This window comes from Pleurodeles waltl, chromosome 7 (assembly GCF_031143425.1).
Source record: "Pleurodeles waltl isolate 20211129_DDA chromosome 7, aPleWal1.hap1.20221129, whole genome shotgun sequence".
NCBI classification, from domain to species: Eukaryota; Metazoa; Chordata; class Amphibia; order Caudata; family Salamandridae; genus Pleurodeles; species Pleurodeles waltl.
The window spans coordinates 619,730,537-619,747,189 of record NC_090446.1 but is presented as its reverse complement, the minus strand read 5'-3'; the positions used below and the strand labels follow the sequence as shown (position 1 = coordinate 619,747,189).

At 45.4% G+C, this 16,653-nt stretch overlaps 1 protein-coding gene across 1 annotated transcript in view; it reads left to right on the top strand.

Moving 5' to 3' along the window:
• Positions 1 to 6,158: 6,158 nt before the first annotated feature.
• LOC138247288 (serine protease inhibitor Kazal-type 1-like) overlaps positions 6,159 to 16,653 on the top strand; it is a 146,428-nt gene continuing 135,933 nt past the window's right edge. Inside the window, exon 1 of the mRNA XM_069202002.1 lies at positions 6,159 to 6,297. Coding sequence (XP_069058103.1) covers positions 6,249 to 6,297 — 49 coding nt within the window. The 5' untranslated portion in view covers positions 6,159 to 6,248. The remainder of the gene's footprint in view (positions 6,298 to 16,653) is intronic.

Below are 16,653 nucleotides of genomic sequence, written 5' to 3'. Positions count from 1 at the left end.
TTGCAAAGGATTCTGGGGAACAGAACCTGTTCAGAGCCCCACAAGTCACCCCATCTTGGATTCCCCTAGGTCTCTAGTTTTCAAAAATGCACAGGTTTGGTAGGTCACCCTAGGTGCCGGGTGAGCTAGAGGTCAAAATCTACAGGTAGGCACTTTGCAAAAATCACCTCTGTTTTCTGTGAAAAAATGGGATGTGTCCACGTTGTGTTTTGGGGCAGTTCCTGTCGCGGGCGCTAGGCCTACCCACACAAGTGAGGTATCATTTTTATCGGGAGTCTTGCGGGAAGGCTGGGTGGAAGGAAATTTGTGGCTCCTCTCAGATTCCAGAACTTTCTGTCACCGAAATGTGAGGAAAATGTGTTTTTTTAGCCAACGTTCGAGGTTTGCAAAGGATTCTGGGTAACAGAACCTGGTCAGAGCCCCACAAGTCACCCCATCTTGGATTCCCCTAGGTCTCTAGTTTTCAAAAATGCACAGGTTTGGTAGGTTACCCTAGGTGCCGGCTGAGCTAGAGGTCAAAATCTACAGGTAGACACTTTGCAAAAAACAACTCTGTTTTCTGTGAAGAAATGGGATGTGTCTATGTTGTGTTTTGGGGCATTTCCTGTCGCGGGCGCTAGGCCTACCCACACAAGTGAGGTATCATTTTTATCGGGAATCTTGCGGGAAGGCTGGGTGGAAGGAAATTTGTGGCTCCTCTCAGATTCCAGAACTTTCTGTCACCGAAATGTGAGGAAAATTTGTTTTTTTTAGCCAAATTTTGAGGTTTGCAAAGGATTCTTGGTAACAGAACCTGGTCAGAGCCCCACAAGTCACCCCATCTTGGATTCCCCTAGGTCTCTAGTTTTAAGAAATTCACAGGTTTGGTAGGTTACCCTAGGTGCCGGCTGAGCTAGAGGTCAAAATCTACAGGTAGACACTTTGCAAAAAACACCTCTGTTTTCTTTGAAAAAATGGGATGTGCCCATGTTGTGTTTTGGGGCATTTCCTGTCGCGGGCGCTAGGCCTACCCACACAAGTGAGGTATCATTTTTATCTGGAGTCTTGCGGGAACGCTGGGTGGAAGGAAATTAGTGGCTCCTCTCAGATTCCAGAACTTTCTGTAACCGAAATGTGAGGAAAATGTGTTTCTTTAGCCAAATTTGGAGGTTTGCAAAGGATTCTGGGTAACAGAACCTGGTCAGAGCCCCACAAGTCACCCCATCTTGGATTCCCCTAGGTGTCTAGTTTTAAAAAATGCACAGGTTTGGTAGGTTTCCCTAGGTGCCGGCTGAGCTAGAGGCCAAAATCTACAGGTAGGCACTTTGCAAAAAACAACTCTGTTTTCTGTGAAGAAATGGGATGTGCCTATGTTGTGTTTTGGGGCATTTCCTGTCTCGGGCGCAAGGCCTACCCACACAAGTGAGGTATCATTTTTATCGAGAGACTTAGGGGAACGCTGAGTGGAAAGAAATTTGTGGCTCCTCTCAGATTCCAGAACTTTCTTTCACCAAAATGTGAGGAAAATGTGTTTTTTTAGCCAAATTTTGAGGTTTGCAAAGGATTCTGGGTAACAGAACCTGGTCAGAGCCCCACAATTCACCCCATCTTGGATTCCCCTAGGTGTATAGTCTTCAGAAATGTGCTGGTTTGCTAGATTTCCCTAGGTGCCGGCTGAGCTAGAGGCCAAAATCCACAGGTAGGCACTTTGCAAAAAACACCTCTGTTTTCTGTGAAAAAATGTGATGTGTCCACGTTGTGTTTTGAGCCATTTCCTTTCCTGGGCACTAGGCCTACCCACACAAGTGAGGTATCATTTTTATCAGGTGATTTGGGGGAACGCTGGGTGGAAGGAAATTTGTGGCTCCTCTCAGATTCCAGAACTTTCTGTCACCGAAATATGAGGAAAACTTGTTTTTTTAGCCAAAGTTACCCCATCTTGGATTCCCCTAGGTGTGTAGTTTTCCAAAAATGCGCTGGTTTGCTAGGTTTCCCTAGGTAATCCACAGGTAGGCACTTTGCAAAAAACACCTCTGTTTTCTGTGAAAAAATATTATGTGTCCACGTTGTGTTTTGAGTCATTTCCTTCGTGGGCGTTAGGCCTACCCACACCACAAGTGAGGTACCATTTTTATCGGGAGACTTGGGGGAACACAGAATAGCAAAACAAATGTTATCACCCCTTGTCTTTCTCTACATTTTTTCCTTCCAAATGTAAGGTAGTGTGTAAAAAAGACGTCTATTTGAGAAATGACCTGTAATTCACATGCTAGTATGGGCACCCCAGAATTCAGAGATGTGCAAATAACCACTGCTTCTCAACACCTTATCTTGTGGCCATTATGGAAATACAAAGGTTTTCTTGATACCTATTTTTCACTTTTTATATTTCAGCAAATGAATTGCTGTATACCCGGTATAGAATAAAAACCCATTGCAAGGTGCAGCTCATTTATTGGCTCTGGGTACCTAGAGTTCTTGATGAACCTATAAGCCCTATATATCCCCGCAACCAGAAGAGTCCAGCTGACGTAACGGTATATTGCTTTAAAAAATCTGACATCGCAGGAAAAAGTTACAGAGTAAAACGTGGAGAAAAATGGCTGATTCTTTCACCTCAATTTCAATATTTTTTTATTTCAGCTGTTACTTTCTGTAGGAAACACTTGTAGGATGTACACAAATGACCCCTTGCTGAATTCAGAATGTTGTCTACCTTTCAAAAATGTTTAGCTTTCTGGGATCCAGCATTGGTTTCTCACTGATTGTGGTCACTAACTGGAAGGAGGATGAAAGCACAAAAAATCGTAAAAATGGGGTATGTCCCAGTAAAATGCCAAAATTGTGTTGAAAAATTGGGTTTTCTGATTCAAGTCTGCCTGTTTCTGAAAGCTGGGAAGCTGGTGATTTTAGCACTGCAAACCTTTTGTTGATGCCATTTTCAGGGGAAAAACCACAAGCCTTCTTCTGCAGCCCCTTTTTCCCATTTTTTTGAAAAAAACGAAATTTTCACTTTATTTTGGCTAATTTCTTGGCCTCCTTCTGGGGAACCCACAAAGTCTGGGTACTTATAGAATCCCTAGGATGTTGGAAAAAAAGGACGCAAATTTGGCGTGGGTAGCTTATGTGAACAAAAAGTTATGAGGGCCTGGCAGCGAATGGGATACTTACAAATTTGTTGTAAAGACATGCTTGGTAAGGTAAAGGCATTACATGGTAATTGATGCATAGTAAAGGCATTGTGTAGTATTGACAACATTGTAAAGGTTGTTTCCTGACTGTACTGCACTCCAACTTCCCTCCAACTGACATTTCCAGCTTGCTTTGAGCAGGTGGAAAATTATAGATTTGTCCCAAAAACTGAATAATAAACAATGGGAACATTCTGGTATTCACAGGTCCAATCCACCACATTCATCCCAATATACCCCACTCCAATCCACCACAATCCACCTCACTACAGTCAGGTCCACCCACCAAAATCCAGCCCAGTCCAGTCTACCCCAATCCTAACCAATACACCTCACCCAAATCCAATAATGCCCCCCAACCCACTCCACTCCAGTCCAGTCAGCCCTACTCCAGCCTGATCCACCCAACTCCAAGCCAAACCACTCCATTCCAACCCACCTTACCACAAAACAACCCACACCACTCCAAACCAATCCAAGCAATCCACCCACTCCAACACACCTCACTTCAATCTAATCCACCAACACCACCCCACTCCATCTCACTCCAGAACAATCCACTTTAATGTGCTCCACTCCTGCCCAGTCCAAAATAAACCACACTACTCCAGTCCAATCCACCTCACTCCAAACCACCTTAATCTACCCCACTCCAGTCCAGGCCACCCCTCTGCAATTAATCTACTCCAGACCAATATAATCCACCCCACTCCAATCCAATCCACTCCACCTTAATCCAATGCCCCACTCTAATCCAATCAAATTTGCACCAATCCAACCCACCCCCTCCAGTCCACCCTGCTCTACTCCAATCCAACCCAATCTACACCAGTTCAATCCACCCCACCCTGGTTCAGCCCAATGCACTCCACTCCAATCCATCCAGACTACCCCATTCCAATCCATCCCTCTCCAATCCACCCCAGTCAAATCAACCCCACCCCATCCCAGTTCAGTGCACCCTACTCAAATCCAATCAATCCACGCCACCCCACCACAAGGCAATACATCCCACTCCAATCCATGCCACTCCAATTCACCCTGCTCCAATTCACCCCATTCCAATCCACCCCAATCCAACCCAACACACCCCACTCCAATCCAATCCACCTCACTGCAATCCCATCCACCCTTCTGCAGCCCACCACACCCCAGTCCAATCCACCCCATACTACATCATTTCAATTCATCCGACTCCATTCTAATCCACCCCACCCCACTCTAATCCACCCAATTTACTCCAATCCACCACTCTCTACTCCAGTCCACCCCACTCTATCCCATTCTCATGAACCCCAACCCACCCCATCCCAGTTCAGTCCACCCAGTCCAATCCAATCCATCCAGTCCACCTCACTCCAGTTCAATTAACCCCACTTCAATCTAATTCACCCCACTCTAATCCAATCCACCCCCTCCAGCCCACTCCAATCCAATCCACCCCACTCTAATCTAATTTAACCCACTCCTGCCCTATCACTCCAATCGAAGACACTCACCCTAATCCAATCGAATCCATCCCACTCAAATCCACCCCAATCCAATCCAATCCACCTCAACCCATTTCAATCCACCCCACCCCTCTCCAATCCACTCCACTCTACCTAATCCATTTGACCCCACTCTACTCCAATCCAATACACCCCACTACCTCAATCCACTCCAACCAACTCCCCCGTTCCAGTCTACAACAATTTCTTCCACTGAACTCTATTCCCCTCTGCTCAATTCTTTGACACTCTACTCCCCCACTCCACTCTACGACACTCCAAGAAATCCACTCTGCAACACTCCACCCCGACTCTGCTCTGGCACACCACTAACTTTTAGCCATGCTGGGCAGCAGTCACACGTGTACTACAGAGCAAAACCCATTGCCATACCAAATAGCTCTTGTATAGGCAAGACCTAATGGCTTTTCTACTGCATATTGTTTATAGGCATTCGCCTAGAATCACAAGATTTTCAGCCAACGTGGAGATTCGAACCTGGTTCTTCAGAACGAAAGTTTATGACGCTGGCCCTAGTACTACACCCAAGGGATGAGGAAACAGGAACCACATAAAAGCTCAGCTGGTTATGGGTTAGAGGTTCCAACAGGACCTCGAGCTGATACAGAGCCAGACTTCAGACTCAGGCCTGGCTCGAGCTTTCAGTGGCACGCCGAACTGTTTGCATACAGTCTTTGAAACTTAGAAGTAGATATCATTTGCTTTGAGGAGAAATACAGAGGACAGGATTGAAAAAGTGTCGCCTATCCCTTCACCTAAATACAAAGCATTTCTCAATACCTTCACTTTAACAGACCTGCTCCCCAAGTTGACTAAAAAAAGGAGATCAAAGAGTAATTCGACCTCGTGGAATAAAGAGTCATGACGAAGAAATAGTGTGACGAAATTAGTAATAAGAAGTGATTATATGGCAACGTGTTGAGTGGTGTATTTCCCTGAGTGTTGCGTAAGGCGAGTTTTACCAGGTTTGCGACCCAGGGGAAAAAGAGAAAGGAATATTCCTACAGACACAATAATGTAATCAATATGCATGACATTTGCTGCCCGACACTCACATCCGGCAGATGTGCAGCTCCCTGATTATTTATAATGACGTTACAATAGGAAACAAATGGTGCTACAATACGTGTAAAGTCTTGCTGCAGTCGTGGATAAAAATAAGAAAAAATACATAGACATTAAACTTATAGAATAGATGAGTCCTGATTTTCTTTGCTGATTTAAAAACATATAATTTAGAGACATGGACTCGTTGTTTCTCATGAAGTGTGTCACGCGGACATTTGTTCTGTGAATATCAGACCGTGTCCTTCAGATTAATTAAAGTAGTGGCTGACAGATATTTCACGGAGTCTGACAGGCATTTGCAAGAATAAACATTTCCCTCTTTTTATCACGAGTTCAAAGTCGTTCTAAACTGCTTAGTTAATGGATAACAAAGTAACCGTGAGTAGGTGAACCTGGCGTGTCTCAGAAAATCATATATAGGGGCAGCTCCCAGGACCTTCCTTTTTATCAGTCACACGATTTCAGTCATCGCAGCACACAAAAAAACAACACTGAGACGATGAAGGTGGCAGGGGTTCTACTTCTGCTTGTGCCCTACTGCTTCACAGGTAAGGCGTAGAAAGAAAAATAACTCACGCTGGCAGTAGCCCTCAAGCTAAGATAGACGAGGATTCAGTTAACTGGAAATGATTATGTGAAGCAGTGCTGAAATGACTGAAGAACGGCCGATTTCTATAGGCTATTTGCGACCATCACGCAGTTTGCCGCATTTAAAGATCGAGCGATAAAAAAAGGGTACGCACCCTATTGCAAACAAGGAACACCGCCCCTGACCCCTAGTTGGGTTGAAAAAACAGCGAAAAATATGTCTGTGGTGGGGGGAGGTGCTCAGGCACTTCTTAGGCCCGTGTGCCACTGCACCTGCTGCGCAAATTTAAAGCTAAGACCATAGTTGCTTTCATGAGGCAGAATTCAGTATGCTATTCGTGTTGGCTTAGAAATTTGACAAAATATAATTACACAAATTGCTACTGTTGTTTGGCATTTGTGTAGCGGATGTTACTCCACTTTGAGGGGCATATTTATACTCGGTTTGAGCTGAATTAGCGTAATTTTTTTGCGCTAATTCAGCGCAAACCTAACTTCATATTTATACTTTGGTGCTAGAGACGTCTAGCGCCAAAGTTATGAAATTAACATTATTTTCTGGACGAGGAAACCTACCTTGTATCAATGAGATGCAAGGTAGGCGTTCCCCTGCAGAAAACAACAATTATGGCCTTAGTGCCATATTTATCCCCTTGCTAAAATCTAGCATGGGGGGGTTGGGGGTCTTAAGCTTAGCGCCATTATTTAACACCTGGGTCAGGGCAGGTGTTAGGGGACCTGTGGGCCTTTTTCCATGATCAGAGACCATGAAAAGAGCCCACAGGTGCCCTTCCCTGGCCCCAGGGACACCCTCACTCACCTCCACCCACACAAGGAAGACACCTACGGATGAGGGGACCCCATCCCAGGTAAGTAGAGGTAGTTATGGGTAAGTATTTCATTTTATTTTTTGTAGTGCCATAAGGGGGCCTAACTCGGCCCACCCCCTACATGGCACTGGGCCCAATGGCCATGCCCAGGGGACATAAGTCCCCTGGGCATGGCCATTGGGCTGGGGGCGTGACTCCTGTCTTAACTGATGCAGGAGTCATGTCCAGGGGGTTCTAACGTCAGAAAATGATGCTAGTCTGGGCAGAGGCATTTTTTTTTGCCTCTGCCTGTACTTGCGTCATCCTCTGACGCCAAACCCCCTGTCCCCGCTACGCCTCCCTCACCGAGCTAGCGTCCCTTTCTATGACGCTAGATGGGCCATACTTTCGGCTAGCATCATACCATAAATATGATGCCCGGCTGGCATCTTGGTATGGCACTAGCTGGCAGTAAACTTTTTGACACTGAACGGCGTTCAGCGTCAAAAAGTGTAAATATGGGCCTTAGTATGGCATCGTAGTGCCTATGCACTCCTCATTGCCAAACCCTGAGTCGCATATGGTCCGGGCCGGCTTTAGCGCAGGTAGCGCCCTGTGCAACAATAGTTTTTGACCCTCCCCCCCCCCGATAACCTCCTGTAGGCATTCCCTCCGTACCAACTGGAAAAAGTGCCTCTCAATTCTCTATGGCCCCTCTTTCATATACATGCAGGGTTGTTTTGTTTCCTAAAGCATACCTAAATGCTGGATTACCAAATCCACTCAGCTGTTGATAAAATATAGATTCTGTTCTCTACAGCAGGCATATTCCCTCTTTGAGCTACTTTATAGCGATTCAAAACTGCCACTAGACAAAACTTTCCATCTCTCTCTAGCGGGAACATTAATCGATAGAGTTATCTATACATTTTCAGTGCTGCCTGAAAGTTGGAGGCACAGTGAACTCCGCAGCAGGTGTTATAAAATCGAAAGTTGTTGTTCGACACGGCGCCCCCTTCTCAGGCCAGTGCCTCACTTCCAGGGTCAGCGCCCAGTGCAGCAGCACAAGTAGCACCGCTCTAAAGCCGGCCCTGCATGTGGTACAGTAAGGTACAGTATGCTATGCAGCATAGTATGGTATGTTAATTATCTCTGATGTTTTTTGATTTCCTGCAGTCAATAGGAGTCAGGTTGTGGACCAACCAGCGAGCATGGCTAGTATGAATTATGAACCACTGTGGAATAAAAGTTCGAGCGTTTTGGGAATTTATAAGCCCTTTGTTTTTTTCAAAAGCAAGGCCTGCTTTTTTAGGTGGCATTGGACACCTATAATTGGCGCACCTTGCAGCCATGCTGTGTTTTTCAGTCTCAATTCCTGTGTACAATCAAAGCGTTATGCAGCTTGTGCGGCTGACGTCATGCTTCTGCCGCTACAGCCTGTGTTTTAGTCAATGGTTAAATGAGAATTGTTGAGTTTTGCTGTTTTTATATTTTATTGCATATTATCCTGTAATGTTTCTACATCCCGCGTAGAGGCAGTAAGCACCATTTAAACTCTATAATACAAAGCAGTAAACATTTGCATTTCCCTAATGCTTACCAATTTTCCTTTTTATTGACAAGCAAGGCAATGATCATTTTATAGACCATCCTAGGTGTCTAAATTATTTGCATGGATCTCCTACACCGGTATTAACATATTTATGAAATTGAAAGACAATCATTGATAGTGAGAGATTATCAGAAGGCTTAGGGAACTGAACATCTGGCGCATGGCTTATCGTCGAGTGTGAGAAAACGGTGTATGGTGATAGACCAATGTTTACCATGGCACGTGAACGGTAAATGGCTTCCAAACAGACAATTATATGGAACCATACCAATGAGTTTCTTTCTTCTACTTACTTGGCATGCCCGCTAGTCCGAAGACATGACACAGAGTTCAGTGACTCAGCCATAAGTGGAAGAAGGACTGGGCGAGTATAAACAAGAGACACAAACTCATTATCTCACAGGGGTAAGGTTAACAAGAGAAACGCGTGTACAGACAAATGTATATAATCACAAGAGGTGCGAGGGAGCTCTCTGCAGATCTTTCACCCCTCTCTGAAGATCTTACACAAGTGCAAGTCCTACATGATATGGATGAGAGTGACTACTCTGTGGAACAGTAACTCCTGTCATGCAGAAACAGGACATGAGAAGTAATATCCACAAAGGCTTGCATTACATACAGGTTGTATTACATAGTCCTAACTACCCCAAGTGGTGGGTGGAAGTGCTTATATACATGGTTATTTATCACGCTACACTGCATAGAGCGTGTTGTTGAAAATATGTTTTTTTTTATCCTATATGGGAAGTGTTTCCACGTCGTGCTTGATGATCAACCATGTGCATTTATCATGTTGAGGGAGAGTGTTCAGCAGTCTGATAGATGAAGAATTATGAGAGACAAGTATTCCGTTTATGGTTTTCTGTAAACTGGCAGCTTTCAACAGCTCTACAGAGCCCTTCATAGTATTTCACATGGTCTTATTCAGGGCCACTGGAATTATTTGATTCTGCGGCCCCTGCTTTTTTCACATAGTTATGGATTTTCAGCATTTGCCACATAATCCTTGCCCTGCTGCATAAACTGCAGATTTGAACAAAAACGATTTTGGTTCGAGCTCAAAGAGATTGAAAGTTACTATAAACTTTGCAAAATGCTTTCCTGCGCCGTGGAATGTCCTTTTCAAATGTTAACTGGTCATCTTTCAGTAGATTATTTCTGTATTTGATTGTTAAACTGTTACTAATGAAGTGAAAGAACTCACTGATAAGACAGTACTATCATTTCTAAACGTTGTAGAAGTGACAAAATAGTAAAGTTTAATGCTGCACCAGTGGGTTTTGATGCTGGAGGTTTGAAGCACCAGGCTTATTGTCTCCTACCCCCATAGTTTGCAACATTTAAAATAATACTGTGGGAAAACGTGGCTGATTGCAGAAGCCCCCCAACTTTTTGCCCCCATTTTTAGGGTCGAGCCTGCGTTGCATGCGCTCACACCTGCGTTTGCATTTAGAAAAGGGCTCGGAGCCCTGTCAACTTCACGTCAGTGTTTGTTATTGGCTGGTGGGCTTCCCTAATAAAATCTGCTTGCTTTCATTAGTCCAAGGCACGCATATGTAATGCCTTTTCCGGTGGCTAGCCCTCCTCCAGCGCAGCGACCAAGTACAGAAAACATGCGAGGCTCGCTGTTTTCCATCGGGCTCGTGGACTTCTTTTTCTCTAATTTACGAGCCCGATCTCGCTTGGCAGAAGTCGAGCGCTTTACATACTTGATTTCACTTTTTCGGGTTATGTACATAAATGCACTTTGGCCCGATAGGTGAAAAGTCGGGTTAGGAGTTTACATCGCGATCAGCTCTAACATGAGCAAACGCGAGACCCGATGCATTGTAAATGCTTGTTCACTTATGCTGGTATTTTTCAGACTCTGATAGTGCCCTGGGTAATGCTAACCAATCCCAGTGCCTGTGCTGTGATTAAAGTGAGTATGCTAATTAGGCTAATTATATTTGGCTATCAACCTATCTATAAGTCCCTAGTATATGGTAGGACATGTAGGTTTAGAGACCCCAGCATAGGTAGTGCACCTTCTGTGGTGCAAAGGGTCATTTTAAAGACAGGCCTGCCTTGCTGGCTGCTTTTAAGTTAAAGTTTACCCCAAATTAGACTTTGGAATTAAAAGTACTTCCAAAGTAGTCCTGGGCTACCTTATATTTACATATAAGTAGCCCCTAAGGTGTACCTTAAGTGTCCCTAGGGTTGGGTGCACTGTAACTACAAGCAGGGACATTATAAAAGATGTTTTATAAGCCCTGGTGAGGGAAAAATAGCTAAATTTGTTTTACCCCATTGTAGTGAATGGGCTCTGTAGGCTAATATGGGAAGACTTTATTTGTAATAAATAAAGTCTCAAAAAGAGCTAAATATTTCAGGTTTGGTATCAAACATATTGGTAAGATAAATCCAATAACTTTCCCTTGTTGAATTAAATATAGCTAACTCAGGGAAATAGTTTTAGAACTCTATCTGAAAGTTGCCTACTTCAGCCCTGTTTGCCTACTTCAGCCCTGTAGTGCCCTTCTCTAATTGGCCATCCTCTGGCCGCCTGGCCAGACTGCCTTGATGAGGTGTGAAGTGGCCTGGGCTGAGGACAAAGGATGTGCCTGGGGGAGGAGAACTGCCTCAGCACATGGTGAAACAGGATGGGGAAGAGCAGCCAAACAGTACTTCAAAGGAGGCTTCAAAACCAGTCAGCTAGGTGCCCCATGATTAGTTCTGGAGAGGGTTGGAAATGGGTGTGTTGAGGGAACATAGTCACACCAGTGGGTGGGCTTAGCCAGACATAACTCTGAGATTGAATTTTTGTCATTTTGAGTTTTTGGAGAATGTTGCTCTCTGGGATAGGTTTTTGCCACACCTTCCAGAAAGTAGTCACTCAAGAGGGTCATGGGCTGCACATAATTGGACAGAGCTCCCCCCTGCTTTCCACTCCCAGGAGCAAGGATAAAACTGGCAGAGCTGCACCCCACCTCAGATCCCTACAAGGAACAAGACAGGAAGAAGGACTGCCCTGTAGGACCTCTGACCTGCACATGGACACTGCGCTCCGAAGGACTGCACCAGCTGCACACTTGGGCTTCACAACTAAAAAGACTTTGCCTTTCTTAAACTGCTTCAAGAAGTGACTCCCTGATTGCTACAGGTAGAAAATAGCTGACCAGAGTCCCCTGCATCAAGCCATGAAGAAACTGACCAGTGACCAGTAGCTATTTTTGGATTGAACCAGGTGCATTCTGCGAGTTGGAGTTCTAACCCCCAAGGTGCTACTCAGAGCTTATGGAACCTTGGGGTGAGCTTTGGACTCCTAAAGGACCTTCAAATATCTTCTCCGAGAAGATCCAGAAGTCAGGAGAAGATTGGAGCACTTTTGAAAAAAGCTCCATAAGTGGACCGACCTAACTTTGTCAGTCAAGTCGGCTTAGGTTGTCCACAACCCAACCTGACTTCCAGGTTCATCCTGCTGAAAAAAGTCAGAGCCCCAGACTTCCAGAATTTCACCAGGGGTTTGTGAAAGGTCAATCCGATGATGTCGACTTGAAATTGTCTTTCTGTGGAGTGTCGTCTGATGTAAGAGAGAATAAGCTCCAAAAACGTTTCTAAGTCTGAACATAAAAAGTTGACCAAGGCTTCCTGCGCAGCATGTCTGAAGAGGGCTTCAGGAAGGTCAGCTTCAATTTCAAGTTCATCCCGGACGAAGATTTCTGTCGTGAAAAATTGTCTAAGTCTGAAGGTATATTTTTTCACCAAGGTCTCCTGCGACGCGTATCCGGAGAGGGCTCCAGGGAGAAGGGACCTGTCTTGCAACTTTGTAAAAAATAAAGAAAATGTTCAAGAAAAAGTCTAAGTCAGAAGGTAAAACTTTGACTGAGGCATCGCGCTCACTGCAGCCGAGCAGGGCTCCATGGCGGTCAGCCTTGAATTTTGACTTTTCCCTGGTCAAGTGCAACCAGTTGTCCAAATTGCCGCTTTTAGTTTCTAAGTGCCAAAAAACATTTATTCTTTAAAAAGTCATATTTCTGGTTCCCTTTATTGGCTTATTGTTGTTGTTTTAGTGTAATTTTAAAGATACAAATATAATCTATGTTTATAAATTGATGTTGGGTTTTTATTGTGTTCTGTGTTTTACTTATTTACTGTTTTGTGATTTTTAAATGCTTTACACACATCTCCTAAGTTAAGCCTAACTGCTTATTTGCAAGCTAACGAGGGTTGAGCTGGGATCAATTAAATGAGACCCAACTGGAACTAGTGGGGGTTAGTGACCTATTGCTACACGTAGGTACTTGCCTGCCTCTACCAATAATCCACTTTCCAACAAATACTATCAATAAATGTACTTAATTATTCTGCATGATTTGCATTTCCCTGCCGAAGCAATTGGTGCTCCCCTGTCACATGATTTTATGCTACCCTGCTGCATAATTCCAGTGGCCGTCGACATAGTACACTTTGCTGATTACTGTACTGGGTTGTCAATTAGAAGATATTTAGTTTGAAGTTTATGGTCCTGAGGAGGCATAGACTGGAGGGATAAATGGGGGGCAATGTGCTGGGGTAGACTATTTTGTGTAAACCTGTACCTGACTGTCATAGTAAGATGGCAAGAAGCGGCTCTTGTATGTAACATGTTGGGACCTGCAGTGGTGGATCAATTGTATGTCCTCCATTTACCAGCTGCATGTAGCACATCTCTTCACATATTAAAAGGTGAGACAATGGAAGCTCAATGCATGGTTTATAGTTCTCAAGAGTCATAAAGATGGTGGGAGTAATCACCCTGGCAATTTTACAGTGCTAAATTTGTAAAACAGAAAGTGTAGGGGCCCAACTTTTGCTTAGAAGCTACCACCTGCACTGCGCTGTGGAAAGTAGATGCAGAAACCCAAGGCTGCATAGTTTTGTTTCTCCCTCATGCGTCTTTAATCCATCATCAGACACTCCTTCCACCTAAAACACAGTCCTGAATGCTACTTTTCATCCCTGTTTTGTCCTGTTGTCCTTGTTTTTCCATGTTTCGCTTCCTCCTTCTTTACCCCTTTTGAGTTTTTCTCTCCCTTGCTCTGGGTCAAAGTCTAATGAGGAAAAATTGGTGTTTATACCCAAAAAGAGGTGCTGGTGCAACCAAAAGCTAAAAAGTCACAGAAGGACTGATAGAGTGCTCCTGTAAAGCTTGCAAAGCTAGAAGTCACATAGGAAGGGAAGAGCTGTCTTCAGAGCTTACAGTGACATGAGCCAAAAGAAAAGGCTAAATATAGAAATCTCTATGGAAATTACAGGGTAACAAGTCATACAGGAGGGTCATGAGAGAGAATGACTAAGAGAACTTACACTTTAAGATAAATTACACTTCACAGATGAGAGATGGTGTTCCACTGAATGGCATAAGTCATACAGGAGGAGTAAGGAAGAGCTCCCTGCTCACAAAGGGTAGGAAAGTACCCTCTTTCCTTGCATGGTTACCCCCTTTTTCTGCCTGGTGTCAGTGTGTTTGAGTGCTGTAAGACTTTTGATCCTTGGCGTGGTCTCCCTTAACTAACCAGGACCCCAGTGATTATGTTTCTCTCCCAAAACTGTGTTTCATCTCCAATTGGGACAATAGTGCTCCATTATAAGTCCCTAGTAATTGGTACCTAGGTACAAAGGGCATTGGGGCTCCAGAGGATCCCTATGGGCTGCAGCATATATTTTGCCACCCATAGGGAGCCCAAGCAAAGTATTCTGCAGGACTGCCATTGCAGCCTGTGTGAAAGGGTGCTGGCACCCTTCCACTGCCAATTTTCACTGCATCAGATCACTTATAAGTCACCCCTATGGCATGCTTTCCAGACCAGAGGGCAGGATGCAAAGTACCTGTCCGTGAGGGCACCCCATGCACTAGCAGAGGTGCCCCCATGAACACCAGGCCCATTTTCCCAGACTTTGTGGGTGCGGGACGCCATTTTATGCGTGTACTGGACATATGTCAATAACTATGTCCAGCTACATAATGGTAACTCTAAACATAGGCATCTTTGGCATCAAACATGTTGGAATCATACCCAAATGCTTTTGCAAGCATTGGTTGTATGATTCCATGCACTCTGGGGGCTCCTTAGAGGACCCCTAGTATTGTTATTACAGCCTTCTCAGGGGTCCAACGCACCCTAAGCTGCAGCCACATCCCAGACAGGTTTCTGCCCATCCTGTTGCTTGAGAATCTTAAGCCCAGAAAGGCAGAACAAAGGATTTCTTTTGGGAGAGGGGTGTACACCCTCTTCCGTTGGAAATAGGTGTTAGAGGCTTGGGAGTGGTAGCCTTCCCAAACAACTTGCAATGCTTTGAAGGGAACATTTGGTGCCCTCCTTGGATAAACCAATCTACACTAGTTCAGGGACCCCAGTCCCTGCTCTGGTGCGAAAGTGGACAAAGGAAAGGGACCACTCACCTGTCCATCACCATCCGAGGGGTGGTGCTCAGAGCTCCTCCAGAGGGTCTCTGGGTTTTGCCATCTTGGATTCAAGGTTGGCAGAGAAGTCTGGGAGCATCTGAATGGCCAGTGCTAGCAGGTGACGTCAGAGTCCCCTCATGATAGGTGGTCACCCAGCTAGGTGACCAATCCCCCTTTCAGGGCTATTTAGGGTCTCTCTCTTGAGTGGTTCCTCAGATTCGGATTGCAAGACTCCAGCAGGAATCCTCACAACCTCCACTTCACTTCTGACCAAAGAAACTGCAGCTGGATGCTCCAGTACCCAACAAGCTGCAACAAAGAAGCAGACACCTTCTCCAACATTGTATCCATGGCTCCTTCCAGCAACTGCAACATTTCCCCGGTCGTGCATTCTCTGAGGACAGCCCATCTTCAGCCTGCATCAGAAGGAAGAAGGAATCTCACTTGGGGTGAAGGACTCACTCCCCTGCTTTTGCCACCCTCTCCTGCTGAGTTGCGTGAATCCTGCATCATGGGTGGTGAACTGAAGTGGTCCTAACCGTCCTCTCTTCCAGCAGTCCAACTTGGGTGGAGGTAACCCCTTACCTGCCCACGCAGGACAATACCCTGTGCACCCCATCCTTTGCAGCTGCAAAGGCTTGTTGGCATCCTTTCCATGAGATCTTCAGGCATCTTGAAGCTCCAGTCCCCAGCACTCCATCCTGTGAAGAAAAGCTCCCGGAGTCCTTTCCTAGCAGTGTGAGAACCTTTGTCGTAGTGCTGTGTGGGCCTCTTCCTTGACCTTCATGTCCCCATCCTGTGGGACTCCTGTGGGTGCTGCCTGGGCTCTGTGAGCTCTCTGTGTTGCGGAGGGCCTCCTCTGACTCCACCTCCTGGGGAGAGTCCACTTGGTCCTTCCTGGTCCCCGGCAGCTCAACTTTCCACTTACTGTGATTTTTGCGTGTTCCAAGGCTTGTTGGCAGAACCCGAAGACACAAACCCGACTGCAGTCCTCCTACCGGTGTGGGACATCACTTGCATCCTCCAGGAACTCAACTTCTTCTTCTTGGGTGCAGTGCTGACTCTCCTTCTCCTTCTTCCACGTCGGTTCACCTCTTGCACCTTCAGCCTGGTGGGTAGGAGCTCCTGCCCTTCCCGGACTCTTCTGTGCTTCTTGGACTTGGTCCCCTTTTTCCACAGGTCCTCTTCTCCTGGAATCCACTGTTGGTGTCTTGCTGTCTCTTCAGGGTTTGGCATCATCCGTCTTTTCTTCTGTGTGTGTATTCTGGGAAACACTGTGATTTACTCCTGCTTTCCTGGTCGCTGGGTTGGGTTGTGGTACTTACCTTTGGGCTTTTCTAGTACTCCCAGATCCCCTCTACACACTACTCTTGCCTAGGTGGGGGAACGACTTTCGCATTCCACTTTTTTAGTATATGGTTTGTGACCCACTGGGCCTATTTCTCTCTATTGTGATTTTCACTAA